Source organism: Mobula hypostoma, chromosome 31, assembly GCF_963921235.1.
Source record: "Mobula hypostoma chromosome 31, sMobHyp1.1, whole genome shotgun sequence".
NCBI lineage: Eukaryota > Metazoa > Chordata > Chondrichthyes > Myliobatiformes > Myliobatidae > Mobula > Mobula hypostoma.
Window position 1 is genome coordinate 7,290,795 of NC_086127.1, and position 27,365 is coordinate 7,318,159.

The 27,365-nt window shown below is 45.5% G+C and overlaps 1 protein-coding gene across 5 annotated transcripts in view; it reads left to right on the forward strand.

Moving 5' to 3' along the window:
* Window positions 1–25,940, forward strand: part of LOC134339944 (uncharacterized) — a 70,988-nt gene extending 45,048 nt beyond the window's left edge. For 4 of the 5 annotated variants that reach the window (XM_063036742.1, XM_063036743.1, XM_063036744.1 and 1 more), the window contains exons 7-9: window positions 9,104–9,133; window positions 21,119–21,133; window positions 25,146–25,940. In XM_063036742.1, coding sequence (XP_062892812.1) covers window positions 9,104–9,133; window positions 21,119–21,133; window positions 25,146–25,197 — 97 coding nt within the window. In that variant the 3' untranslated portion in view covers window positions 25,198–25,940. The remainder of the gene's footprint in view (window positions 1–9,103; window positions 9,134–21,118; window positions 21,134–25,145) is intronic. The other variant, XM_063036741.1, reaches the window with a different exon arrangement.
* The last annotated feature ends 1,425 nt before the right edge of the window (window positions 25,941–27,365 follow it).

Sequence of the window (27,365 nt, forward strand, 5' to 3'; positions counted from 1 at the left end):
ATCAAATTTCTGAATGAATTCGATCATATTTTGATCACTTGTTTCTAAGAGTTATTTTACCTTAAGTACTCCATGCATGTCCTATTAATTGGACAGACCCAATCTAGAACAGCTGATACCCCGAGTAGGCGCAATCACGATCGGCCCTAATAAGCCACCTCGTAAGGGCCCCAGAACGTTCCAGTCTTGGAATCCAAAGCCAACCTGATTTTCCCAATCTATCTGCGGTTGGAATCCCCCATGATTTTTACAAACTTGCCCTTTTGGCATGCAATTTCTGTTTCCCCTTGTAATTTGAAGACTACATCCTTACGCCTGCTTGAGACTCTACTTGGGACGACTACCATCAGGTCTTTTCACCCGTGCAATTCATTTGCCCTATCCACAATGATTCAACACCTATCGGTTGTATGTCATATCTTTAGAATGATTTGATTTCGCTTTTTACCAACAGAATACCGTCATACCCTCTGTCTTCCTACCTATTCTTTCGATAACATGTGTATCTTTGGACATCAAACTCCCAGCTTCAGCCTTCATTCAGTCATGAATCAGTGATGCATCAGTGTCATCACACATGCCAATCTGCAACCGTGCTTCAAGTTCATCCACCTTATTCCCAATACTGCGCGCATTCACAATACAACACCGTCAGTCCTGTACTCATGCTCTTCAATTTTTCGTTGCAATTTTGCCCTATCGTCAGCTTCTCCATGCTAGCAATCTTACTGCCTCTGTTTGACAATCAACTTCTTCATGTTTGACACTATTACTCTGGTTCACATCATCCCGCCAGATGAATTTCAACAGCCTCTAACTAACCTGACCGCAAGGATATCGACTCCTTCGTGTTCAGACGTAACAGCCCCTTGTGTACTGTTCATGCCTTCCCCAGAATAGATCCCAATGTTCTGTAACTCTGTACCCCTGCTCCCTTAGCCAGTTCCTCAAACACGCATTCACTTGCCAAATCATTCTATTCTTACCCTCACAACCACGTGGCACAGGCAGCAAGCACAAGGTTACTGCTCTTGACGTCCTGTTTCTCATCTTTCTACCAAGTACCATAAAACCTCTCCTTAGAATCTTCTTACCTTCTCTGTCTGTGTCATTGGGGGCAATATGCAGCAGGAGGAATGGCTGGTCAACTGTACCCTTGGAATTACCATACAACCCATACGAGCAACACAGAACATTTCCTCTGTTCCTCTGAGTAAGGAACCTCCTTTCAACACGACAGTCGGCTTCATACCCTTTTAAGCCACAACACTAGATTCAATGCTCGAGAGCCGATTCTTTTCCTGGGTCACCTCTTCAAGGGTATCTGAAGCTATACACTTCAGGGGAACCGCCAAAGGTTTGCTCGGCACTAGGTCTACTTTTCCCGCTTTCTCCTGTGAGTCACGCAGGTCACGGTCCCGTGTAACATAGCGGTGACAACCGCCCTGTAGTTAAGTCAAGACAAGTCAAGTTTGGTGTCATTTAATTGCTTACACGTCTATAACGTATTAATATATGTAGAAACGAGACAACGTCTCTTCCAATGGGAGTGTGAAACACAAAAAGCACGATAACTTATGAATGCCAGGATAAATTCTGCAGATGAATCGGTCATAAGTAACGACCTGAAGTTTATTAATAATAAATATTGGAAGGTACGGGACAGATTAACCAGTGTCACCTCGTATACGATGCGGCTGTCAGTTCAGATGCCTTATGGCTTGCGGACGGAGCTGTTTCTCATCCACACCGTTCTTCTCTTTATGCATTGTAGTCTCCTGCCTGATGGTAGAAAGTCAATGATCATGCTGTATGTATGGTTGAGATCCAGGAGCGGGGGCTACTGAGGTGACTTTAAACTAGAATGGTTGGGGGGTGGGAATCAAATTAAAGCGGCTAGGTGTGAGGAGGTTAGTTCACAACAGAGGGATGGGAACCAGTGCAGAGAGACAGAGGGGTGTAAAGTGAGCGTAGAAGCAAAAAGTACAAAGGGGAAAAGTAAAAGTGGCAGGCCGACAAATCCAGGGCAAGCATTAAAAAGGGCTAAGAGAGTTGTAAAAGAGTGCCTGAAGGCTTTATGTGTCAATGCAAGGAGCATTCGTAATAAGGTGGATGAATTGAAAGTGCAGATTGTTATTAATGATTATGATATAGTTGGGATCACAGAGACATGGCTCCAGGGTGACCAGGGATGGGAGCTCAACGTTCAGGGATATTCAATATTCAGGAGGGATAGACACGAAGGAAGGGGAGGTGGGGTGGCGTTGCTGGTTAAAAAAGAGATTAACGCAATAGAAAGGAAGGACATAAGCCGGGAAGATGTGGAATCGATATGGGTAGAGCTGCGTAACACTAAGGGGCAGAAGACGCTGGTGGGAGTTGTGTACAGGCCACCTAACAGTAGTAGTGAGGTCGGAGATGGTATTAAACAGGAAATTAGAAATGTGTGCAATAAAGGAACAGCAGTTATAATGGGTGACTTCAATCTACATGTAGACTGGGTGAACCAAATTGGTAAAGGTGCTGAGGAAGAGGATTTCTTGGAATGTATGCGGGATGGTTTTTTGAACCAACATGTCGAGGAACCGACTAGAGAGCAGGCTATTCTGGACTGGGTTTTGAGCAATGAGGAAGGGTTAATTAGCGATCTTGTCGTGAGAGGCCCCTTGGGTAAGAGTGACCATAATATGGTGGAATTCTTCATTAACATGGAGAGTGACGTAGTTAATTCAGAAACAAAGGTTCTGAACTTAAAGAGGGGTAACTTTGAAGGTATGAGACATGAATTAGCTAAGATAGACTGGCAAATGACACTTCAAGGATTGACGGTGGATATGCAATGGCAGGCATTTAAAGGTTGCATGGATGAACTACAACAATTGTTCATCCCAGTTTGGCAAAAGAATAAATCAAGGAAGGTAGTGCACCCGTGGCTGACAAGAGAAATTAGGGATAGCATCAATTCCAAAGAAGTAGCATACAAATTAGCCAGAGAAAGTGGCTCACCTGAGGACTGGGAGAAATTCAGAGTTCAGCAGAGGAGGACAAAGGGCTTAATTAGGAAGGGGAAAAAAGATTATGAGAGAAAACTGGCAGAGAACATAAAAACGGACTGTAAAAGCTTTTATAGATATGTAAAAAGGAAAAGACTGATAAAGACAAATGTAGGTCCCCTGCAAACAGAAACAGGTGAATTGATTATGGGGAGCAAGGACATGGCAGACCAATTGAATAATTACTTTGGTTCTGTCTTCACTAAGGAGGACATAAATAATCTTCCAGAAATAGTAAGGGACAGAGGGTCCAGTGAGATGGAGGAACTGAGCGAAATACATGTTAGTAGGGAAGTGGTGTTAGGTAAATTGAAGGGATTGAAGGCAGATAAATCCCCAGGGCCAGATGGTCTGCATCCCAGAGTGCTTAAGGAAGTGGCCCAAGAAATAGTGGATGCATTAGTGATAATTTTTCAAAACTCGTTAGATTCTGGACTAGTTCCTGAGGATTGGAGGGTGGCTAATGTAACCCCACTTTTTAAAAAAGGAGGGAGAGAGAAACCGGGGAATTATAGGCCGGTTAGCCTAACGTCGGTGGTGGGGAAACTGCTGGAGTCAGTTATCAAGGATGTGATAACAGCACATTTGGAAAGCGGTGAAATGATCGGACAAAGTCAGCATGGATTTGTGAAAGGAAAATCATGTCTGACGAATCTCATAGAATTTTTTGAGGATGTAACTAGTAGAGTGGATAGGGGAGAACCAGTGGATGTGGTATATTTGGATTTTCAAAAGGCTTTTGACAAGGTCCCACATAGGAGATTAGTGTGCAAACTTAAAGCACACGGTATTGGGGGTAAGGTATTGGTGTGGGTGGAGAATTGGTTAGCAGACAGGAAGCAAAGAGTGGGAATAAACGGGACCTTTTCAGAATGGCAGGCGGTGACTAGTGGGGTACCGCAAGGCTCAGTGCTGGGACCCCAGTTGTTTACAATATATATTAATGACTTGGATGAGGGAATTAAATGCAGCATCTCCAAGTTTGCGGATGACACGAAGCTGGGTGGCAGTGTTAGCAGTGAGGAGGATGCTAAGAGGATGCAGGGTGACTTGGATAGGTTGGGTGAGTGGGCAAACTCATGGCAGATGCAATTTAATGTGGATAAATGTGAAGTTATCCACTTTGGTGGCAAAAATAGGAAAACAGATTATTATCTGAATGGTGGCCGATTAGGAAAAGGGGAGGTGCAACGAGACCTGGGTGTCATTATACACCAGTCATTGAAAGTGGGCATGCAGGTACAGCAGGCGGTGAAAAAGGCGAACGGTATGCTGGCATTTATAGCGAGAGGATTCGAGTACAGGAGCAGGGAGGTACTACTGCAGTTGTACAAGGCCTTGGTGAGACCACACCTGGAGTATTGTGTGCAGTTTTGGTCCCCTAATCTGAGGAAAGACATCTTTGCCATAGAGGGAGTACAAAGAAGGTTCACCAGATTGATTCCTGGGATGGCAGGTCTTTCATATGAAGAAAGACTGGATGAACTGGGCTTGTACTCGTTGGAATTTAGAAGATTGAGGGGGGATCTGATTGAAACGTATAAGATCCTAAAGGGATTGGACAGGCTAGATGCAGGAAGATTGTTCCCGATGTTGGGGAGGTCTAGAACGAGGGGTCACAGTTTGAGGATAGAGGGGAAGCCTTTTAGGACCGAGGTTAGGAAAAACTTCTTCACACAGAGAGTGGTGAATCTGTGGAATTCTCTGCCACAGCAAACTGTTGAGGCCAGTTCATTAGCTATGTTTAAAAGGAAGTTAGATATGGCCCTTGTGGCTACAGGGGTCAGGGGGTATGGAGGGAAGGCTGGGTTCTGAGTTGGATGATCAGCCATGATCATAATAAATGGCGGTGCAGGCTCGAAGGGCCGAATGGCCTACTCCTGCACCTATTTTCTATGTTTCTATGTTTCTATGTTTAAGAGTCATATGTATGCAGCGCTCTTGATGGATGTCCCCGATGGATGGTAGGGAAACCCTATGATCTTCTCAGCTGTTCTCACTGTTAATTGAACGAGGTTCAGGTTCTCTGCTCGACTGCTCTCATACTAGATGGAGTTGCAGCGTCATGATGCTTTGAATATTGCTCCTGTAAAACGCAGGTAAAATCTGGATGGGAGGCTTTCTTGCCTCTTAGTAAGTGGAGGCGCACCTGTGCCTGGGGTTCACGGACCAGATGACGTCATCTGTTACGTCAACTCCAATTCATTCTACAAAGGGGGCGGGGGTGGTTTGACTGCATGTTCCTGAGAGGGATGGTGTGACTGTGCCTTCACGATCAATTCCTTTGTCTTCTCCACGTTCAGTCTGATGTTCTTCTCACACCAATCCGACAGCCGCTCCACTTACTCTCAATATTCCGTCAGGTCCTCCTTCTTTCTAAGATCAACGACTGTTTAGGTATACGCAAATTTTAGACACGGTTTGACTCCAAACCGGCTGCACCTTGCTATCACCTCTCATTCCCCTGTATGAGTCCACGGTCATCGAGTTGCAGCTCCAGTTCCTGAATACTTTCTCGCAGGAGCAGCAGCTTGGTGTCCCTGGTGTAGATCTGTTTTTTTCAGGATGGCGTACGACTGTCGGATGTCCCACATCCCACACTGATTATTGAATACTTCCCCTGCAGACTTTCTCACCACAAAACACTGTTCCCGAATAGAGAAGGAATGAAGAAATAAGTACAGGGAGAGAGTAACTTTCAAGACAATTTAACTCCCCAAAAGCTGATGTTTCCTGAGCCTGATAAGCCAAACTACGCTGAAGACGGGCACACTGACAAGAAAGACAGCTCCCAAAAAGAACTGCCTTCAAAATCTCGAACACCGCCCTGATTAAAAATTCTCTCTTTTGGTGCAATACAGATGTGGATTGTCTAATTCAGGGAAAGCTGGCTGGACGCTTTTTTAAAACTCTTGAACGAGTTGCTGTCTGAAAGGTATCTCTTTTTACGCACCACCGTTTCTGATTGGTCCTCAATTCAGGAAGCTGCTGCGAAACTCTGCCTTCAAAATCTCGATTGCACTGACGAAAAGCTACTCTTCTTACGCACCACTGGTGTGGATTTTCTACGTGGCACAACAATCCAGTGATTACTATCCTGGAGGTCCTGTTTGTCAGCTTTCTAAGGAGTTCCCTAAAATCCCTCTACACGTCCTCCTCACCTTGTCTATCTATGTCTTTGGCGTGAATAGAAACAAAAACTTATAACTGCTGATCCTCGCCCTTGGGGATCCCACGGACCCGATCTGAGACATTCCTGAGCTTTCTACCAGCTGCTGCTCTGAACCACAGCACCAGACTCTGTGCCGAAGAACCGATAAGCGCGGTTCCACGCCCCCTTCCCCGTTAGTCCCCGCCACTCAACAGTATATAAAGTTGTATACTTATTTGTGAGGGGGACCGTCAGAGGTGTACGCTGCACTGGCTGGGCGTTTCCCTTCCGTCTCCTGACAGTCAACCATCTCCAATCTATCACCTTCTCATTCTCCGGTATAAATCGAAAGCCATGGACTTGAAGGTCCAGTTCCTTCATACTTTCTCTCAGAAGGTGCAGATTTGTTTTTTTTCGGGAGACTAGACATCTTCCTGAATTCCCGCATCGTAAACGCAATTCAAAGCGCACCCCAGAGCAATCCTCAGTAATAGACGCGGAATGGAGAAATAAGAAACAAGTTTAAAAAAAGCCCAGATACTGTCACCTCGCCTAAACCTGATGAAATTAAACTGAAACACTCAAAATAATGGCCGCTCAAAGAATAGCTGCTCCGCTTGCAATTGAAGTTATCAGCATTTCTAATAAATCCCTCTCTGTTGATTGGTCGCCGCCCAACTCATTCCCCTCGAACGATAGACAAATTAGTCGTGTGTTCCACACTGAAGACCGATGCAAAGTACGTATTGCACTCATCCTTCACTTCCCTGGTCCCCATTCAGATCTCTGCAGCATAATTTTAAATTAGTATCGTGCCTTCTATCCTATCGCTTATTGTTTCCATACCTAAAACCTTGTTCTTCCAGAGTTTTTGCTGTCGGTTTTAATCGCTTAGACGGGGGTGATTAGATGTCACGTGACCATCCATAGTCAGCTCTTAAACCCACTTCATGTCCTTAGGCTTTTGCTCTGTTTTATAACTCACTCGAGATCTGATCCAGGTCTAAGCTCCCCTCTCGACACCTCCCTGTCGCAGTTCTGCATTGCTGAACATCCCGCTTTCCAGACAGGCCCTTTAATTCTTTATGCCTTCATATTTTTTAATAGCATCTGTTTCTAACTAACCTGATCAAACTTTTTGACAGCGAGTATGTGACACTGGGATGCCGCATCTGTGACCGGTTGGGTGCTCAAACTGACAGACTCCTTAGTGAGAGCTCCTTAACACCATATGAATTTAGCTCTTAAGTAGCCTCATATGCGGCACCTTCTGAAAGGCTTTCTGAAAATCTCAGAGAACAGCAACAATGGACTCTCCTTGGCAGCCAGATTTACAGGAGCTGTTGGGAGTGGTTTGATCGAATTTGGCAGGTAACGGGAACTAATATGATTCAGGTGAGGATGGTTTACAAGCAGATGATGGGTTTAATAAGAATATAAGGAACGAAAAGCCAATGATTGGGTATAAATGCAGACAGAGCAAAGAGTTCAATTGTACCACAGAGGCAGAATTCAAAAGGGCGGAATACAGGACTGAAGGTGCTATATCAAAATTCGCATAGCAGTCAGCATAAGGCGGAGGAACTCATGCCGCAATTAGAGATTAGTCGGTTTGACGTTGTGGGCATCACTGAGTGGTGGCTAAAAGAAGGCCATATTTGGGAGTTTATCATCAAAGCATGTACTTTGTATCGAAAGGACAGTTCGGAAGGCATAGACGGTGGTGTGGCTCTGTTCGTCAGAGATGGTGTTACATTTATAGAGACAGGCGATATAGGGTCAGAGAATGTTGAATCTTTCTGGGGTGAGTTCAATACCCGGGAGATTATTTTGGTGGAGGGTAAGTGGAAGTGAAACGCTGTGTCAGTGAGCCGGGAACACATGAACGAGAGGTGCAGCTCTATCGGGTGGCTGCTTCAACTGTTGGGCGTGTCGTGATTGCTGCGGTAATACCACGGGATCTCATCTCGTTCATTAGCCTCTTGTGCGCTACCTGCTGAAAGGCTTTCTGAAAATCTAAGAAAGCAATAACAATCGATTTTCTTTTGTTAACTCTGCCTGTTATTTCCTCAAACGATTCAATCAGGTTTGTCAGGAAGGATTTCCGCTGAAGGAAACTGTACTGATCTTGAGCTATTTTATAATTTGCGTCGAAGTATAAGAGCTCACGCTTAATAATGGAATCCAGCACCATCACAACGACTGACATCAGGCTAACTGGCCTATAATTTCCTGCTTTTACCCATCTCTTGATAATTTGGAGGGTTTAAACTGATTTGGCAACTTTGTGATAATGGGGTGGATTGGTTAGCTGGTATAGATAAAGAGGCAGCGTGTAGTTGGAATGTCAGGAAGGACAAGTAGATGATAGCGCGAAATTGCAGCCAAAGCAATGCTTTGCAGTGTATCAGTGGGATAATATCGAAAATTGTGACAAATACAAAACTGAAGGTGTTATATTTGAATGCACGCAGTATCTGGAATAAAATTTTGTGGCGCATTTAACACTGACAGATATGACTTTGTAGATATCACCGAGTTACTGTTGAAAGAGCCCACGGCGCTTGTGTTGCTTGTGGAATTGTTTTCTATCACACTAACTGTGAAATATACCTCTCTATGCGGAACCCACAGCATTCAGGTAATGTGTCGTATTGATTGCCACCGCAATCACTCCCAACAGCCCTTTTGTTCTCACGCATCTGAGAGTCATACCGCGCCACTTCACAAGTAGGTGTCCTTGACATGTGAACTTTCTCCACCGTCTCATCCAAAGGCAGATCTTCACCGCAATGTGTAGATCCATGTTCTGAGAGGGGGCACTGTGTATGGGTAGAGCTGAGCGCACACTACACTGTTTTTCTGAGCGTCCTAACTCCTCTTTATTTCCTTCAAACAGGCATCATCATATTGCACACAAAGCCGGCGGGTAAGTGGCTGTGGAAAGTTGGGTAGTGAGCAGGTCGGTAAGTGAAATTGACACGCTGTATTATCGGCTGGGTTTTTGCGATTGTGTGTTAGGTGGGCGGGAGGGTGGGTAAGAGCTCTTCGGCGGTTAACAGAGAGAATCCCACCTACTCATGAACTGAATTCTAAACGGAAGGAACGGTGCAAACGGCTGCCCTTGGCTCCTGTAATCAATACACGACTCTGGTGTGGTCACGGAACCGGAACTGTATCATGTGTTCTTCAGGGATTCCTGACAAATTTTCAAGCCCATATCTCTCCGAATACAAACCGTGCTGAAATATACCGCAATTAGGACAGAAAACAGAGAAAACTGCAGCACAGTATAGGGTCTTCGTCCCTCGTTTTTTTTTTTGCTGACTTTTAACCAATTCTGAGTCTAATCTAAGGTTTTCCCTACGTAAATCGCCATGATTCTATCATCCATGTGTTTATATTAGAATCTCTTAAATGGCACCAATACAAACAATCTGCAAACACTCTGTCAGCCCGTACCATGCATTCACCACTCTCTCTAAAAAAGAAACATACATACACCTTCTTAATAACCTTAACAAGTTCCGCGTCAAATCTGAGGAAGTTCTGGCCTTCAACACTTACTAAAAAAAAAAAATCCAGTTATTCGCCCTGCGTTCTATCATCAAATTTGATCTTACAATGCGAGCCGCTTTACTCTTTTTGAACAGAGCGTATCGGATCAGAATTAGGTAATTTGTCACATCTCATCTGCTCCGCCATTCCATCATGCCAGATCCATTTTCCCTCTCAACAACAATGGCCTGCATTCTCCCCTTATTTCTTCAAACCCTGACTAATCAAGAATCTATCTAACTCTTCCTTACAATCAAGTGGCATCGTCAGCTGTCTGTGCCAACGACTTCTGCAGATTCAGCACTATTTGGCGGAAGAATTCCACCTCATCCGTGTACTAAAAAGGGATCCCTCTATTCTGAGTCCGTCTCTCTGGTCTTAGATTACCACACTGGAGAAAGCATCCTCCCTACATCCACTCTATCGAGACCTGTGTTCCAGTGTTGTGATTTCCAGTGGGAAGAGGCCCAGGGCTATGAAACACTTCGCATACGATAAGTCATTCAAACACCGAGTCATTTCCGTGCACCTCTCTCAACCCTTTTCAATGGTAGCACATCCCGTCTTAGGTAAGAGGCCCAACCCTGCTCATAATACTTGAAGTTAGGCCTGACCATTATTTTATAAATCGTCAACAGTGCATTCTTGACTTTATAGCCTAATTCTCGCGAAATGAATGTCAACATCACATTCGCATTCCTCACCAATAACTCAAACTGTAATTTAACCTTGAGGGAATCCTTCACACGGAATGCCCGGCTGAATGTACCGCTGCGGTCAGAGATGATCCGGCTGATCTACCTACCCCTCTCTAAAGATAGCGCTCTGTTACAGTACGCCGACGACTTACTAGTCGCTTGACAAACTCTCGCCCCCTGAGACTTCCAAGACGCTTTGCACCTCAGATTTCAAATTTTCTCTCCATTTAGGAAGTAGACCACACTTTTATTTCTTCTATCAAAGTGTATTAGAGTATGAGAACACTCAGTTCTCTTTTATTGTCATTTAGAAATGCATACATTCTTTAAAAAATGATACAATGTTTCTCCGGAGTGATATCACAGGAAACAGGACAAACCAAAGACTAACACTGACAGAACCACATAATTATAACATATAGTTACAGCAGTGCAAAGCAATACCATAACTTGATGAAGAACAAACCATGGGCACAGTAAATAAAGTCTCAAAATTCCCCGAGTCGATCGACTCCGGAGTCCCCCATAGCAGGCGGCAAAACGGAGAAACTCCCTGCCATATACCCCCAGGCACCGTCAACTTGCCGATGCCTTGGAAGCAGCCGACCCCAGCCGACCCTGAGTCCAACCGTCCGAAAACTTCGAGCTTCCGACCAGCCTTTCCGAAACTGCCTCCCGAGCGCCATCCTCTGCCGAGCGCCTTCGACCTCGCCCGGCCGCTTAATCAAGCAAAGCTGAGGATTTCGGGGCCTTCTGCTCCGTAGATTCCGGTTATCACACAGTAGCAGCAGCAGAGAAGCGGGCATTTCAGAAGTTTTCCAGATGTTCCTCCGCACTCTCACGTCCGTCTCCATCAAATCAGAATTGCTCACGGTCTCCTACTTGACAAATAACAGAGATCACCACTGAAGTGGCCGCGCGCGCTGCAGTCGCGCCGCCATCTTCTCCTTACGCTACACTTCCCGAAACTGTATTCCATGTGCGCATTCTTATCACATTGTCCTAATCTTTCTAAGTCCTTCTTTCCCCTCTCTGCCTCCTCTGCACCAGGGCACAAAGTCATCAATTCGTTCATCTGAATCATTGACATATGAAGTAAAAAGAAACAGACCCTCGTGTAACACGCGGTATAACAGGCAGCCAACAAGAATAGGCTCCCTTTAATCGCTACACTTGCCTCCTGCCAGCAAGCCAATACTCTCTCCATGTGGATAGCTGTTCTGTAATACCAGCTGCACTTAACTAGTGAAGCAGCCTCATTTGAGCCATCTTGTGAAAGGCCTTCTGGAAGTCCAAGTCCAGAAATTTTTGGCAGAGCTATAAATACTGATTTCAAGAGATCGTCAGGCACTACACCAGACTCATATATGCCATTAAACAGTTCGAAAAGAATATCTATTCCCAGATCTTCTCGGGCTTGTATCATTTCCAGTGAAATCTCATCAGATCCAGTGTTTTTACCATGATTCACGCTTTTCATTGCTTTAGTTATTTCTTCTTTGGTAATAGGTGGGCCAGAATTAGGGTGCTTAATATCTGGAGGTTCCCCTCTATTATCTTCAAAAAGCTTTTCTATCTACTGAATCCACCTCTCACATACTTTATCTTTATCTGTTATTATGGATCCGTCTGCAGATCTGATGCATCCAGTAGTGGAGGATTTCTTAATTCCAATAATTTCCTTAATCTTCTTCTGCATTTCTTTGCTGTTGTTAATGTGGCCTTCTACTTCATTGCATTTTTGATTCAGCCATTCTTCCTTTGCAATATTGCACAATTGTCTGGTCTGTCTGTCTAGTTCTCTGTATTGCACTACATTATTCTTCACTAACCTTCTTTGTTCCATCAGATCTAGAATGTCTTGGGTTATCCACCCCTTGTTGGTGTGTTGGATTTCTTGTACGTTATTTATATACACGCACATTCTTTTTCTATCTCTCCTTTTTCTCCCTCTGTCCCTCTCACTATACCTCTTGCCCATCCTCTGGGCTTTCCCCCCCCTCCCCCTTTTCTTTATCCCTGGGCCTCCTGTCCCATGATCCACTCGTATCCCTTTTGCCTATCACCTGTCCAGCTGTTGGCTCCATCCCTCCCCCTCCTGTCTTCTCCTATCATTTTGGATCTCCCCCTCCCCCTCCTACTTTCAAATCTCTTACTAGCTCTTCTTTCAGTTAGTCCCGACGAAGGATCTCGGCCCGAAACGTCGACTGTAGCTCTTCCTATAGATGCTGCCTGGCCTGCTGCATTCACCAGCAACTTTGATGTGTGCTGCTTGAAATTCCAGCATCTGCAGATTTCCTCGTGTTTGAGGTGTTGTTAAGTTTTCGTTGAGGTGTTTTTCTGCAGCTGTTTTGAATTGTTGCTTATCTATGCCATCTTTTGTTCAGTTCTCCCAACATATACTTATTTCTCTTTTTTTTTCCACGTTTCAGTTTCTTTAATTTTGTTCTAATGGTAGCTATTACTGGCTGATGATCTGAACCACAATCTGCTTCTGGGTAGGCTTTAGAATTTGTGATATTATTTCTAAAGCGTTCATTGATGGTAATGAACTCTATCTGATGCCTTGTTCTATTTCCAGGGCTAATCCAAGTACACAATCTACGTGGATGGTTCTTATACCAAGTATTAATGATCACTTGGCTGTTTCTGACACACCAACCTTTCTTCGTTTTCATTTTTCTTCCCCAATCCAAGAGGTCCTATGATGTTATCAACCCTTTCCTGTCCAACTTTGGAGTCAAAGTCTCCCATGACGAGTTTTATATCCTGAGATTTACATTGGTCATAAGCACTGCCAAGTAAGGATATGGTCCACAAAATAAAAACGGGAGATAGAATTTCGAGATTGCCTACAAGTGGATGTTGTGCACTTGCACTTTCAGAAACGCGATTGACAAGGTACCGCTCATAAGTTTGCTTAACAAGGTAACGGCCTATAGAATTACAGGAAATATAGGAGCATTGTTACAACAATGCCTGATTGGCAGGAGGCAAATTGTGGTAATCAAGGCAGCCTTTTCTGATTGGCCGCTGGTGACTAGGGGTGTTCCACAAGGATCGGTGCTCAGACAGCAACGTTACATGTCAATGATTTGTGTGACGGAATTGATATATTGCGACAATGTTCGCGGATGACACAAAATTAGTAGAAGTTACAGATAATTCTGAGGAGGCTAAGAGGCAAGAGAATGACATAAAGGTTAGGTGAATATACAAGGAATTGGCAGACAGAATAGGTATCGGGAAGTTGATGGACGTTTACTTTGGCAGAAGAAATCAAAATGTAGACTATTTTCCAAGTGCAGGGAAAATTTAAAAAGAAAATCTTAGGTGAAAAGTAATTTGGCTGTCGTAGTGCATGAATCAATGAAAACACTCTCTTGAATTTCGGGCATATTACTGGTGATTTACTTTTGACGGCATCTCCTCCGCCATTTCCATGTTCCCCATTCCAACGTCTCCGGCGTTATTTTAATTTCGTCTAATATTCCCACGGCCCTATCATTTATTCTTTTGGTTCCAAAGACTCTGGTCTTTTTGGAAATTCTGTGGTTCCCCTGGACAGCTGAGCTCTCGCCTGATCATTCCAGCCAGCGCTTCAACTCCCGGCAGATTCAGCAGGAGAAAACCTTTGTCCTGTGTAATGAGACACAGGTTAACCCTCACCCTCGCTGCCCACAGCCCTGACTTCTTCATATCCTGTGCTATTAGAGAAACATCGAAAGTTTAGAAAACGACAGCACAATACAGGATCTTCGGCCCAGAAAGCTATACCGAAAATGTCATCCCTTAGCAATTAACTAGGGTTAACCATAGCCCTCTATTTTTCTGAGCTCTATGTTCCGGTCCAGGAGTCTCTTAAAATACCCTATCGTATCCGCCTCCACCACCGTCGCCGGCAGCCCATTCCACACATTCACCACTCTCTGCGTAAAAAACTTACTGCTAACATCCTCTCTGTACCTACTTCCAAGCACCTGGAAACTGTACCCTCTCGTTCTAGCCATTCCAGCCCTAGGAAAAACCCTCTGGCTATCCACACTATCAATGCCTCTCATCATCTTACACACTTCTATTAATTCACCTCTCATCCTCCGTCGCCTCAAGGAGAAAAGGCCGAGTTCACTGAACGTATTTCTATGGTTTCCACATGCTTCCTATAGCGAGGCGACCAGAACTGAGCACAGTACTGCAAGTGGGGTTGACCATTGTCCTATACGGTTGCAACATTACCCCTCAGCTCCTAACCCCAACCCCACGGTTGATGAAGGCCAATGCACCGAATGTTTTCTTAACCACAGAGTCAACCTGCGCAGCAGCTTTGAATGTCCTATGTACTCGGACCCCAGATCCCTTTGATCCTCCACACTGCCAAGAGACTGACCATTAATAATATATTCTGCCATCATAGTTGACCGAGTAAAACTTATCTGGAATGAAATCCATCTGCCACTTCTCAGCCTAGTTTTGCATCCTATCAATGTCCCGCTGTAACCTCTTTCAGCCCTCCACACTCTCCACAACACCCCTTCGTCAGATTTACAAACGCATCCCTCCACTTCCTCATCCAGGTCATTTATAATAATCACGAAGAGCAGGGGTCCCAGAACAGATCCCTGAGGCACTCCACTGTTGACCGACTTCCATGCCGAATATGACCCGTCTACAACCACTCTTTGCCTTCTGTGGGCAAGCAATTCTGGATCCCATATCCACCTTACTTTCTCAATAATATTGCATGGGGTACGTTGCCAACTGCCTTACTGAAATCCACATAAACTACATCTCCTGCTCTACCTTCATCAATGTGTCTAGTCACATCGTCAAAAAATTCAGTCAGGCTCGGAAGGCAGGTCATGGTTTTGAGAAAGCTATGCTGACTATTCCTAATCATAATATGCCTCTCCAAGTGTTCATAAATCCTGTCTCTCAGGATGTTCTCCATCAAATTAACAACCACTGAAGTAAGACTCACTGGTCTATAATTTCCTGGGCTATCTCTGCCGTCTTTCTTGAATAATTGAACAACATCTGCAACCTCCCAATCTTCTGGAACCTCTTCGTCCACATTGATGATGGAAAGATCATCGCCAGAGGCTCAGCAATCTTCTCGTCTGTCTCCCACAGTAGTCTGGGGTACATCTCGTACGGTCGCGGTGACTAATCCAACTTGATACTTTCCAAAAGCTCTTGCAGGTTGTCTTTCTTAAGATCTACATGCTGAAGCATTTCAGTTCACTGTAAGTCATCCCTATCTTCGCCAAGATCCTCTCCGTAGTGAAGTATTAAGAAGCTCCGCTATCTCCTGTGTTTCCATACACACATTTCTACTGTCACACTTGATAGGTCCTATTCTCTCACGTCTTATCCTCTTGCCCTTCACATACTTGCAGAATGCCTTGGGGTTTTCCTTAATCCAGTCCGCCAAGGTCTTCTCATGGCGCCTTCTGGCTCTCCTAATTTCTTTCTTAAGATCCTTCCTACTAGCCTTATAATCTTCTAGATCTCTATCATTACCTAGTTTATTGAACCTTCCGTAAGCTCTTCTTTTCTTCTTGACTACATTTACAACAGCCTTTATACACCACTGTTCCTGTACCCTACCATCCTTTCCCTGTCTCATTGCAACATACCTAAGCAGAAACCCGCGCAGATATCCCGTCAATATTTGCCACATTTCTTTCGGACATTTCCCTGAGAACAACTGTTCCCAATTTATGCTTCCAAGTTCCTTCCTCGTAGCCTTATATATCCACTTTCTCCATTTAAACGCTTTTCTAACTTGTCTGTTCCCATCCCTCTCCAGTGCTATGGTAAAGGAGATAGAATGATGATCACTATCTAGAAAAAAATGCTCTCCCACTGAGAGATTTGACACTTGACGAACTTCATTTCCCAATGCCAGATCAAATACAGCTTTATCCACATATTGTGTCATAAAATCTTCTTGAATACACTCCACCCCAATCGATATTCGGGAAATTACCATCTCCCACCATAACAAACCTGCTATAATTACACCTTTCCAGAATCTGTTTCCCTATCTGCTCCTCGATGTCCCTGTTACGATTGGAACATCCATTAGAGTTCTTGACCCCTTCCTCTTTCTAACTTCCATTCACAGAGACTCTAGACAATTCTTTCATGACTTCCACCTTTTCTGCAGCCGTGACACTCTCTCTGATCAACAGTACTACGCCCCCACCTCTTTAGCTCCCTCAGTGTCCTTTCTGAAACATCTGGCATCGAAGTAACCATTCTTGCCTCAGGGCAATCCAAGTCTCGGTAATGGCTACAACATCATTCCTCCAAGTGCTGACCCACGCTCTAAACTCGTCTGCTTTGTTCATAGTACTTCTTGCATTAAAGTAGACACTTCTCAAACCATCGGTCTGAGCGCGTCCCTTCCCTATCACATGCCTATCCTCCCTCTCGCACTGTCTCCAAGCTTCTCTCTATTTGTGAGCCAACCGCCTCTTCCTCCGTCTCTTTAGTTTGGTTCCCATCCCACAGGAATCCTAGTTTAAACTCTCACCAATATCCTTAGCAAACCGCTCCGCCAGGATATTAGTCACCCTAGGATTCAAGTGCAAACCGTCCTTTCTGTACAGGTTGCTCCTGCCCCAGAAGAGGTCCCAATGATCCAGAAATCTGAATCCCTGTCCCCTGCTCCAGTCCTTCATCCACGCCTATATCCTCCACCTCATTCTACTCCTATACTCACAGTCGCGTAGCATAGGCAGTAATCCCGAGATTGCTACCTTTGTGGTCCTGCTTCTCAAATTCCTTCCAAACTCACTGTAGTCTACTTTCAGGACCTCCTCCCTTTTCCTGCCTATGTCACTGGTACCAATAAGTTCTCCTTCCCACTTCAGGATACCGTGTACGCGATCAGAAGCATCCCGGACCTGGGCACCTGGAGGCAAACTACCAGCTGTGCTTCTTTCCTGCGTCCAGAGAATCGCCTCTCTGACCCCCTAACCAAAGAGTCACCTGTCACTGCTGCCATCCTCTTCCCTTCCCTACCCTTCTAAACCACAGGGCTAGGGCTTGTGCCAGAGGCGCAGCCGCTGTTTCATCCCCAGGTAAGCCGCCCCCCTCAACAGTACTCAAGCAGGAGTACTTATTTTTAAGGGGGACAGCCACAAGAATGCTCTCTTGCCTTCCACTCTTGCCCTTCCCTTCCCTGACTGTTACCCACTTATCTGTCTCCCCAGGCCCCTGTGTTACTGCCTTCCTGTAGCTCCTCTCTATCACCTCCTCATTCTCCCTGACCAGATGAAGGTCATCGAGCTGTAGCTCCAATTCCTTAACGCGGTCCCTTAGGAGTTGCATCTCTCGGCACTCAGTGCAGATCACATCTGACACTGAGCACAGAACACTAGCCTCACACAAGTTCTTCCTGTTTGTAATCTACACAATTAACCTATTTCGCATCGACCCGTTAACGCCTAAGCCCCGTTGAGCCAAAGCCATTCTACTCTCTCTCCCTCTTCTCCGTCGCTCGCTTCTCCGACGCCCCCTCTAGAAGCTGTCTCCTTTTAACCTCTTCTCGCTGTTCTCACTGGCCAACGTCAACGCGCTTGCGCAGTCGTGCCCCGATCAGTTATGTTTAGTACCTGTAGGAAACAGGCCAGAGAGAAAAAACAGGTATCAGGATAACTTGTCTACTTACTTTTCTATTCGTGAGCACTCATATATGACGTGGTAGCGTAATGACGTACGCCATACTGCTACCTCCTACATATAGCACAACATAATGAATTCTGTAAATAATGAATACGTAATAAGAATATATATAAAGAAGGTTACTGAAATATTTAGAGTTTATTTGGTCTCACGTAGCTTACAGTCAATCCGCCTCACGTTATTGATTGGTGTACTTAATGTATGGAAAGAATGAACCATCCCATTGAAAGGCAACACCTCAACGCACACACAGTTAAGTGCAGTATACTGAAAGGTAGCTCGTCTACGTGTATTTCTGAGCGATAAACTGCGCCTTGTCTTCGAGAGTCTCTCACTGAACCTAATTTAGCACCTTATTCACATCCTTCAAACACGAGGTTCGTCCATGGACCAGAAGCCTCTATGGGCGTGTAAGTGAACGTCGAACGATGAGTCTGTGAGGAAGGTGGTAAATTACCCAGGGGCGCCGCCGCATCGGGTGTGTGTTCATGCTGCCGGAAATGGAGGGAGGGGCGTTCCAGCATGGAGTGACAGAACACACAACATAGAACAGTACAACACAGCACAGGCCCTTCAAGCAAAAATATTGCGCTTAACCAGCTGAAAAGTAAATCCAAAACCTCCAAAAAGCGAATTCCTCGTACTTACACAACGACCATAATCTTCCATCCTCCTCACAACCATGTGCCAATCTAAGCGTCTGTTAAAATCTCTGATGTGTTTGTCTCTACCACTATACCAGACAACACAGTCCAAGCATTCTCCACCTTTGAACCTACCTCATCTCATCCTCAACTCATGCCCACTGTTATTATATACTTCGACTCTGAGAGCAAGATACTGTCTGTCTGCTGTATCCATGCCGCTCAGCCTCCTCCGCTCCAAAGAAAACAATCTAAGTGTGCCTACGTCTCATGTTAGCCCCTGCTTACTAAACCAGGCAGTATGCTAGCAAATCTCTTCTGCATCCTCTCCAAATTCTCAACATCCTTCCTATTGTGGGGTGACCAGAATTGTACGAAATACTCTAGATGCGGCCTTACCAGATTTTTGTAAACTTGCAGCACAACCTATTCAATTAGCACTCACTGCCTCATCTAATAAAAGCAAACGTTGCAAAAGCCCCTTTAACCACCTTGTCGACCTTTGTAGGTGCTTTAGTGGAGCTATGAACTTGGACCCCAAGATCTATCTACTCATCAACACTGTAAAGGTTCTTGCTTCCAGGAGTGTACTGTCCTCTTGCACTTGCCTACCAACATGTCACCCCTCACAGATACTGTAGCTCGGTTAAAACCCATCTTCCATTTCTCTACCCGTAGCAGCAACTGATCTATATTGCGCTGCATTTTTGTTTTCAGTCTTCTACACTATCAACAACTCCACCAATGTTGGTTTGTTCCACAAACTTACGAACACGTCTATCCGCATTTGCCTCCGGGTTGCTCATGCACATCTCAAACAGTAGAGTTCCCAGCACAGATCCCTGCGGATAGTCACTAATTAGAGCTCCAGTTCTAATAAGATCCTTCAGCAACTACCCTCTCTCTTCCATGTGTAAACCACTGTTGAATACCAACAGCCGCGGACCCCATGCAACTTTATCTTCTGGATTAGCTCGCATGAGGGGCTTTATCAAAGGCCTTATTAAAGGCCTTGTAAACAACATCCACTGTCAATATGTCAGTTCCTTGTCAAAACAGCAATAAACTTCAGAAGAGACGACCTGCCCGCAGAAAAAAAACTATGCTGCCACAGCTTATTAGGGACATCCGTTTCCCAAAGCTCATATATCCTATCCTTATCAATGTTCTCTTGTAAAATCGCTACAACAGACGTGCGACCTAGTGGTCTGGAGTTTCCAGAATTGTGTCTTCTTCCCTTGTTAGAAGAATCTCGTCTGCTGCTTTCTTCAATAACGTGCGGAAATTCCCATCAGGCCCTGGAGACTTATCCGACTGAAACCTCACTAGAAGGCACAACACTTGCTTGTCTTCCTTGACCACTAAACTACTAACATATTGATACACTGAGCACTGATCTGCTGTTACTCCAAGTCCATTTCCTGGGGAAATGCGGAAGCAAAACACACGTTGAATACGTCACTCACATGCTCCGGATTCCAGCGAACGTTACCTGACCCCTCCTACCCCGCCCATATTCAGTTGTCCTACACTCTCCATGTTCTGCCTTTTACTGTTGATGTTTGCATAGAATGCCTAGGTATTCATCTTAATCCAACTTGCCAAAGACTTTTCATGTCCTTTCATGTCTTTCGTAATGGCTTTCTTTCGTTTTTTTTCTCCCCGGCTTCATTATACTCCTCGTGTGCTCCGTTTGATCGTGATTCACGAAGCACTTCCTACGTTTAGTTTTTATTTAAGGCATCTCCTCTCGGGGGACCTTCCCCATAATGATTCAATATAGCAGACTGTGTGCATTTAACACATTCTCCTATGTAAACCATTCGCAATGAGAAAGTTAAGCTCGTATGAGGCAATTCGTATCACCTCATGACAGGGACCGTTCAATTTCTATACAAATTCTCATTCTGATTACTTATCTGTTCATTATTTTCCCTGTGGCTATTGCCGGGTCTGTAATACGATCCAAACAGGGTGATTGCACCCTTCCTATCCCATAAGCCCCTCTCGTCACGCTGCGCCTCCAAGGGGTGAAACGGTATGTGCCGCTGCAGTGTGCTGAAGGGGCAATACGCTGGGCTCGTTCTCCAGGGAATGCAGCGGGGCTCTCCGGTTCTGGCATAAGCGGAACAAAGGGGTTTAGTTGAACAGTTGAACTTGATGTTGACTCTCGAGCGTCAACTTTTCCAGAGAGAAGGTGGGATCAGTAGTTGAGTGGGAATGAGACGGGGAGCCTGGGTTACAGTTAACTTCAGGATGTCAGACCTCTAATTCTGTTTTTCCTTTCTCCACCATACCCATCATGGTTCCTTGTGACTTCAGCTTGACACCGGTCAGGTAAGTGGCAGCGGAATGCTGTGACTGTGATTGGGCCTGTTAATGAACTGGAGATGCTGTAATATCAGGGGCGTGCTCATGCTGAGGGTCGGGCAAGAGCCGCCCCATCGGTGAGAGAGAGAAGACCCTCTCCTCACTCTGCTCGCCCAAGGGAAAGAACGCTGCTGTAGAGCTTCCTCTGGCGCCTGTCATGTATCTATGGCAATGGTCATTTCATCGAACCCCTGCGCTGCATCCATGAACTCCTCAAACATTCCTGACAAATTCCCCAGGCATGAGCGTCCTTATGATAAACAGAGCCGATAGAGCCGTCTATTTCTGTATTATTCGCGTGTCCAAGCGTCGCTGAATTGACTCTAATATATATGTCGGTGCCACCTCCATTGACAGCGCGTTCCAGGCACTCACACTATCTGTAAAATGTACCCCTGGCAGGTCCTACATATGCATTTCTCCAATCGCTTTAAAATTCTGTCCCCCTGTTAACTATTTCCACTCTGGGACAAAAAGCCTTTGGCTAACCACTTGGTCTATATCTTATATCTGTAGAACTCAGTGAAGTGACCCCTCACCCATGTGATCTAAAAGGAAAATTCATAGGTCGCTGAACATACCCTGATACAAACGGCTCTCTAGACTCGGCAGAATCCCGGCAAATCTCCTATGCAACCACGTCTAAATCTTCCTTAGACCTCCTGTAACAAGACCCCAAAACTGAACACAATACTGAAAGTGTGGCTTAACCAGTTTCTTCAATCTGCAACAGTACCTCGCGGCTCTTGAACTCGCTCTCCTGACGATAGTGCCCAACACATTTGTAGACTTTGTTAATAATGCTATCAAATCGCGGCAACTTTAAGTGATCTATGGGCGTCAACTCTAAAAATGCCTCTGTTCCTCTATACTCTCAATAAGCCTGTCATTAACCCTGTATTCTGCCTTCTAATTCGCCCGCTAAACTGTATCACTTCGCTCTTTCCCATGTTGAAATAATTCTGCCAATTCTCAATCCAACTTTACATCCATCAATCCTCAGTTGTAATCTGCGATATCCTTCTACACTATCCACAACAGCAAAAATATTTATGTCATTAGCAACCATCCATTTCCTCATCCAATTATTTGTAAAATTCAGACACAGCCGGGGTCCAAGAACAGATCTCTACGGATCAGCACGTCTCAGTGACCTCCAGGCAGAATAATCTCCATCTACTACCACAGTCTGTCTTCAGTATAAGTTAGTTCTGTGTCCACACAGACAAGTTTCTCTGGATCCCATAACACGTGTCTTTCTGAATGAGCCGACAATGAGGAATCTTATCAAACATCTTAATAAAATATACGTACAGAACATCCACTGCCATTTCGTCACCAACGAGCTTTGTCGCATCTGTAAGGATTTAATCACATTCGTGAGATGTGATCCGCGTCTCTCAAGACCATACTGACTATCCCTAATTACACCATCTTTCTGCAAATGCTAGCATATACTGCCTAAGAATCTACTCCAGCTGTCTGCCTGCAATGACATAAGATTTACTGGTTTATCGTATTCGGCACTCTGCCGATTGAATTCCTTGAACAAATGAATAGTATTTGCCACCCTGCAATCCTCTGGTACGACTGCAGAGGGCAGTAGGAACGCAAAGATCATCGCCAAAAGCGCGTAAGCATCTTCGAGCGCTTCCTGTATAAAACTGGAGTATATCATCTCGGGCACCAGGGACGATTCTATTTTGATGGTTTTGAAATGTTCCAGCTCACCCTACTTAACATAAACATGTTCAAGTACGTCAGGTTGTTCTACGTTGTATTCACATTTGTCAAGCTCCCTCTCAATCGTGAATACTGAGAGAGAGTATTCATTAAGGACTTTTCCTACCTCTCCGATGCAAGGCACATGTTTGCTCTGTTATTTCTGATCGGTCCTGACCTGGCAATCGTAATCCGTCAGCTCCTCACATACGCGTAAAACGCCTCGAGAATTAAAGCTCCTTCCTAACTGTAGACTCCCTGTTCTTTAATTCTAGGAATACTATCCCCATCGAAAAGAAAAAGATTGGTTAAGACAAATGTAGGTCCCTTACAGTCAGAAACAGGTGAATTGATCATGGGAAACAAAGACATGGCAGACCAATTGAATAACTACTTTGGTTCTGTCTTCACTAAGGAGGACATAAATAATCTTCCGGAAATAGTAGGGGGGTGAGATGGAGGAACTGAGGGAAATACATGTTAGTAGGGAAGTGGTGTTAGGTAAATTGAAGTGATTAAATGCAGATAAATCCCCAGGGCCAGTTGGCCTTCATCCCAAAATGATTAAGTAAGTAGCCCAAGAAATTGTGGATGCATTATTGATAATTATTCAAAACTCTTTAGATTCTGGACAAGTTCCTAAGGATTGGAGGGTGGCTAATGTAACTCCGCTTTTTAAAAAAAAGACTGAGAGAGAAACCGGGGAATTATAGACCCGTGAGTCTGCCATCGGTGGTGGGGAAAATGCTAGACAGTTATCAAAGATGTGATAACAGCACATTTGGAAAGCGGTGAAATCATCGGACAAAGTCATTGAAAGGAAAATCATGTCTGACGAATCTCACAGAATCTTTTGAGGATGCAACTAGTAGAGTGGATAGGGGAGAACCAGTGGATGTGGTATATTTGGATTTTCAAATGGCTTTTGACAAGGTCCCACACGGGAGATTAGTGTGCAAACTTAAAACACACGGAATTGGGGGTATGGTATTGATGTGGATAGAGAATTGGTTGGCAGACAGGAAGCAAAGAGTGAGAATAAACGGGACCTTTTCGGAATGGCAGGCAGTGACTAGTGGGGTACCGCAAGGCTCAGTGCTGGGACCCCAGTTGTTTACAATATATATTAATGACTTGGTTGAGGGAATTAAATGCAGCATCTCCAAGTTTGCGGATGACACAAAGCTGGGTGGCAGTGTTAGCAGTGAGGAGGATGCTAAGAGGATGCAGGGTGACTTGGATAGGTTGGGTGAGTGGGCAAACTCATGGCAGATGCAATTTAATGTGGATAAATGTGAAGTTATCCACTTTGGTGGCAAAAATAGGAAAACAGATTATTATCTGAATGGTGGCCGATTAGGAAAAGGGGAGGTGCAACGAGACCTGGGTGTCATTATACACCAGTCATTGAAAGTGGGCATGCAGGTACAGCAGGCGGTGAAAAAGGCGAATGGTATGCTGGCATTTATAGCGAGAGGATTCGAGTACAGGAGCAGGGAGGTACTACTGCAGTTGTACAAGGCCTTGGTGAGACCACACCTGGAGTATTGTGTGCAGTTCTGGTCCCCTAATCTGAGGAAAGACATTCTTGCCATAGAGGGAGTACAAAGAAGGTTCACCAGATTGATTCCTGGGATGGCAGGACTTTCATATGAAGAAAGACTGGATGAACTGGGCTTGTACTCGTTGGAATTTAGAAGATTGAGGGGGGATCTGATTGAAACGTATAAAATCCTAAAGGGATTGGACAGGCTAGATGCAGGAAGATTGTTCCCAATGTTGGGGAAATCCAGAACAAGGGGTCACAGTTTGAGGATAGAGGGGAAGCCTTTTAGGACCGAGATTAGGAAAAACTTCTTCACACAGAGAGTGGTGAATCTGTGGAATTCTCTGCCACAGCAAACAGTTGAGGCCAGTTCATTGGCTATATTTAAGAGGGAGTTAGATATGGCCCTTGTGGCTACAGGGGTCAGGGGGTATGGAGGGAAGGCTGGGGCGGGGTTCTGAGTTGGATGATCAGCCATGATCATAATAAATGGCGGTGCAGGCTCGAAGGGCCGAATGGCCTACTCCTGCACCTATTTTCTATGTTTCTATGTTCTATGAAACCGCGCCGCCGGCTCCACACACTCAGCCGGTCAAGCACCATCGGCTTCTGGGACCGGTTCAGTGCTGACCGGAAAAACCCCGTCAATAAAGGTACTGCGGGAGCGGTGTTCGGAGAGTTTGCCTCAGCTTTCTTTGTTATACCTTTCAGAAAGGAGATCTGGTTCGTTGCCACTGGTGGATTGGATTTCCCACTCCAGTGAGGATGGCCTGGAAGCTCTGGATCGGCCATCAGCCTGCATAGCAAGCACTTCCTCCAGCACGCTCTCCACTCATAACGCATTCCCAATAGAAGTTTTCGGTAATCACGGCACAGGCTTGTTCACCCAGACTGGCATCGGCACCCCGTGAACAACACGGCTGAGATCATCTCCCACTCTCACAGTGACCCCAATGCGGCTAGATTAGGAGCCCACTTCTGGGACTTATACGGCAACCACAGACACAGAAATAACGGACCGCGCTGATAGGGGAAGTGGCCCCCGGGAGGACTGTATCCCAGTCAGCCTGGGCCGCAGGGTCCCAGTGAGCAGACTGATGTGCCCTGCCCCGCCATCCTTATCATTCCTGGTGCAAGAGTGGGATCTCGAACACGGCAAAAAGAAAAAAACCCCGTGCCACCCAGGTTAGCTCTTGCAGTTCGCGTGAATGTCTGTGTGACTCCTTGCTGAACCCACTGGTGAAGATGAAGAGACACAGGTCACTTCTGTCTGCCCGCACGGGTGCGCTCACTGGGTATAACGGGTAGGCGATGTTTGATCTGATCCATCTCCTGTGTCGATATTCCTGCAATAATTCTCCTTTGTTCTTGTTATGTGAAGGGGTTCTGACATTCCTGTGTTCCCGGCGTCCTGGACGCTCCTTCTCTGGTGTCGGTAGAGACTATACGCTATTCTGTTGATCGGTGCAAAGCAACTAACTGTATGACTCAATAAAACTGACGCTGTTTGCATTAAACTGGTCTCCGTCTCTTGAAAAATTGTTGCTGCCGTCGGTAGCGGCCGTTCATTGGGATGGTGATGAAGCCCCACGGGCCAGGGAGTAGAGAATGCAGTGGCCTGAGGCACCCCATATGATCAGCCCATCCTAGTCCCCACCCAGTGTCGAGACACTCTGAAGACAAGTGCCAGCTGCCAGTGCGGCCGCCTGCGATGAGGGTGGGGAGCCGGAGCGGTACTCCGATGGCGAGAACACCATGTTCGGTTTTTTTCCCTTGGGCCTAAGAAGCCAAATGATCTCCGGTAATGATAGAATCATATAACTACTCTGAAGAGATATAATGGTACATTAGTCTGAAGAGATGTTTGGGGTGCGCAGCGTCCAGGTAGATGTCCTGTCAGCGGGGGAACTGACATCTATCCCATGACAGACGCTATACACACATTTTCCTCCTCTTAACCTCCTCGCCCCAGTCCCAGGGATGACAATCACCACGAGGCAATGCACCGAACCCGCAAGAGCCACACGAATGGAAACGGTGGCACCTGGGAAGGAAGACGGTGGGTGGGTGTGTGAGACTCAGTGACTTTAACAGTCACTCGGTGGTGGGGGGGGAGGAGGCATTCAATGAGAGACCAAGGAGGGTTGAGGGTGATGGTCGAAGGGGATAAATGAGTGTTCGGTGAGAGAAAGGGTTGGGGTGAACTAGTGCGAAGGGCTCGGAAACATGATCAGTAACGGGTCTGAGGTGTTGGGGATGGAGTGACTATGGAGGTGATACTTTTTTTTGTGGGGGGGGGCGGACGCATTCAGAATTTACCGATCTACGAGGGTCCTAGGAGGGAGCACCGTGTGGTGACGGCGGGAAGGTCAGAATCTGATCCAGGTTTAATATCACAGGATCATGTTGGGGAATTTGTTGTTTTACGGCAGCAGTTCGGTAAAATACATAGTTAACTGTCTAGTTAAAGTGAGTATTTAAATTAAACGTGTAGTTACTACACAAAGAATAAATAGTGAGGTAGTGTATATGGGTTCATTGTCCATTCAGAAATCTGATGCTGGAGGGATACACACTGTTCCTGAAACTTGGAATGTGGGTCTCCAGGCTCCATTAGCTCCTTCTTGACGGTGGCAATGAGAAGAGGGCATGTCCAGCGTGGATAATCCGGAATGATGGATGCTGCATTTCTGATCATCGTCTTTTGAGGTGCCTTGGATACTGGAGAGACTGGTGACCGTGGTGGAGTTGGCTGAGATTTCTGCTGCTTTTTCCTGGGGAAGTGATGGGAATTCGGCGGGGTTATCATTCAATGTTCAGGGAGGTTTTGTGGTTTTGGGAGATTCACTGCCCAATCGCACAGTGAGGAACGTGGAGCAAATTCGCAGCCCGTAAACCACAATATACGTTTGCCCCGTCCCTGTCGGTTCT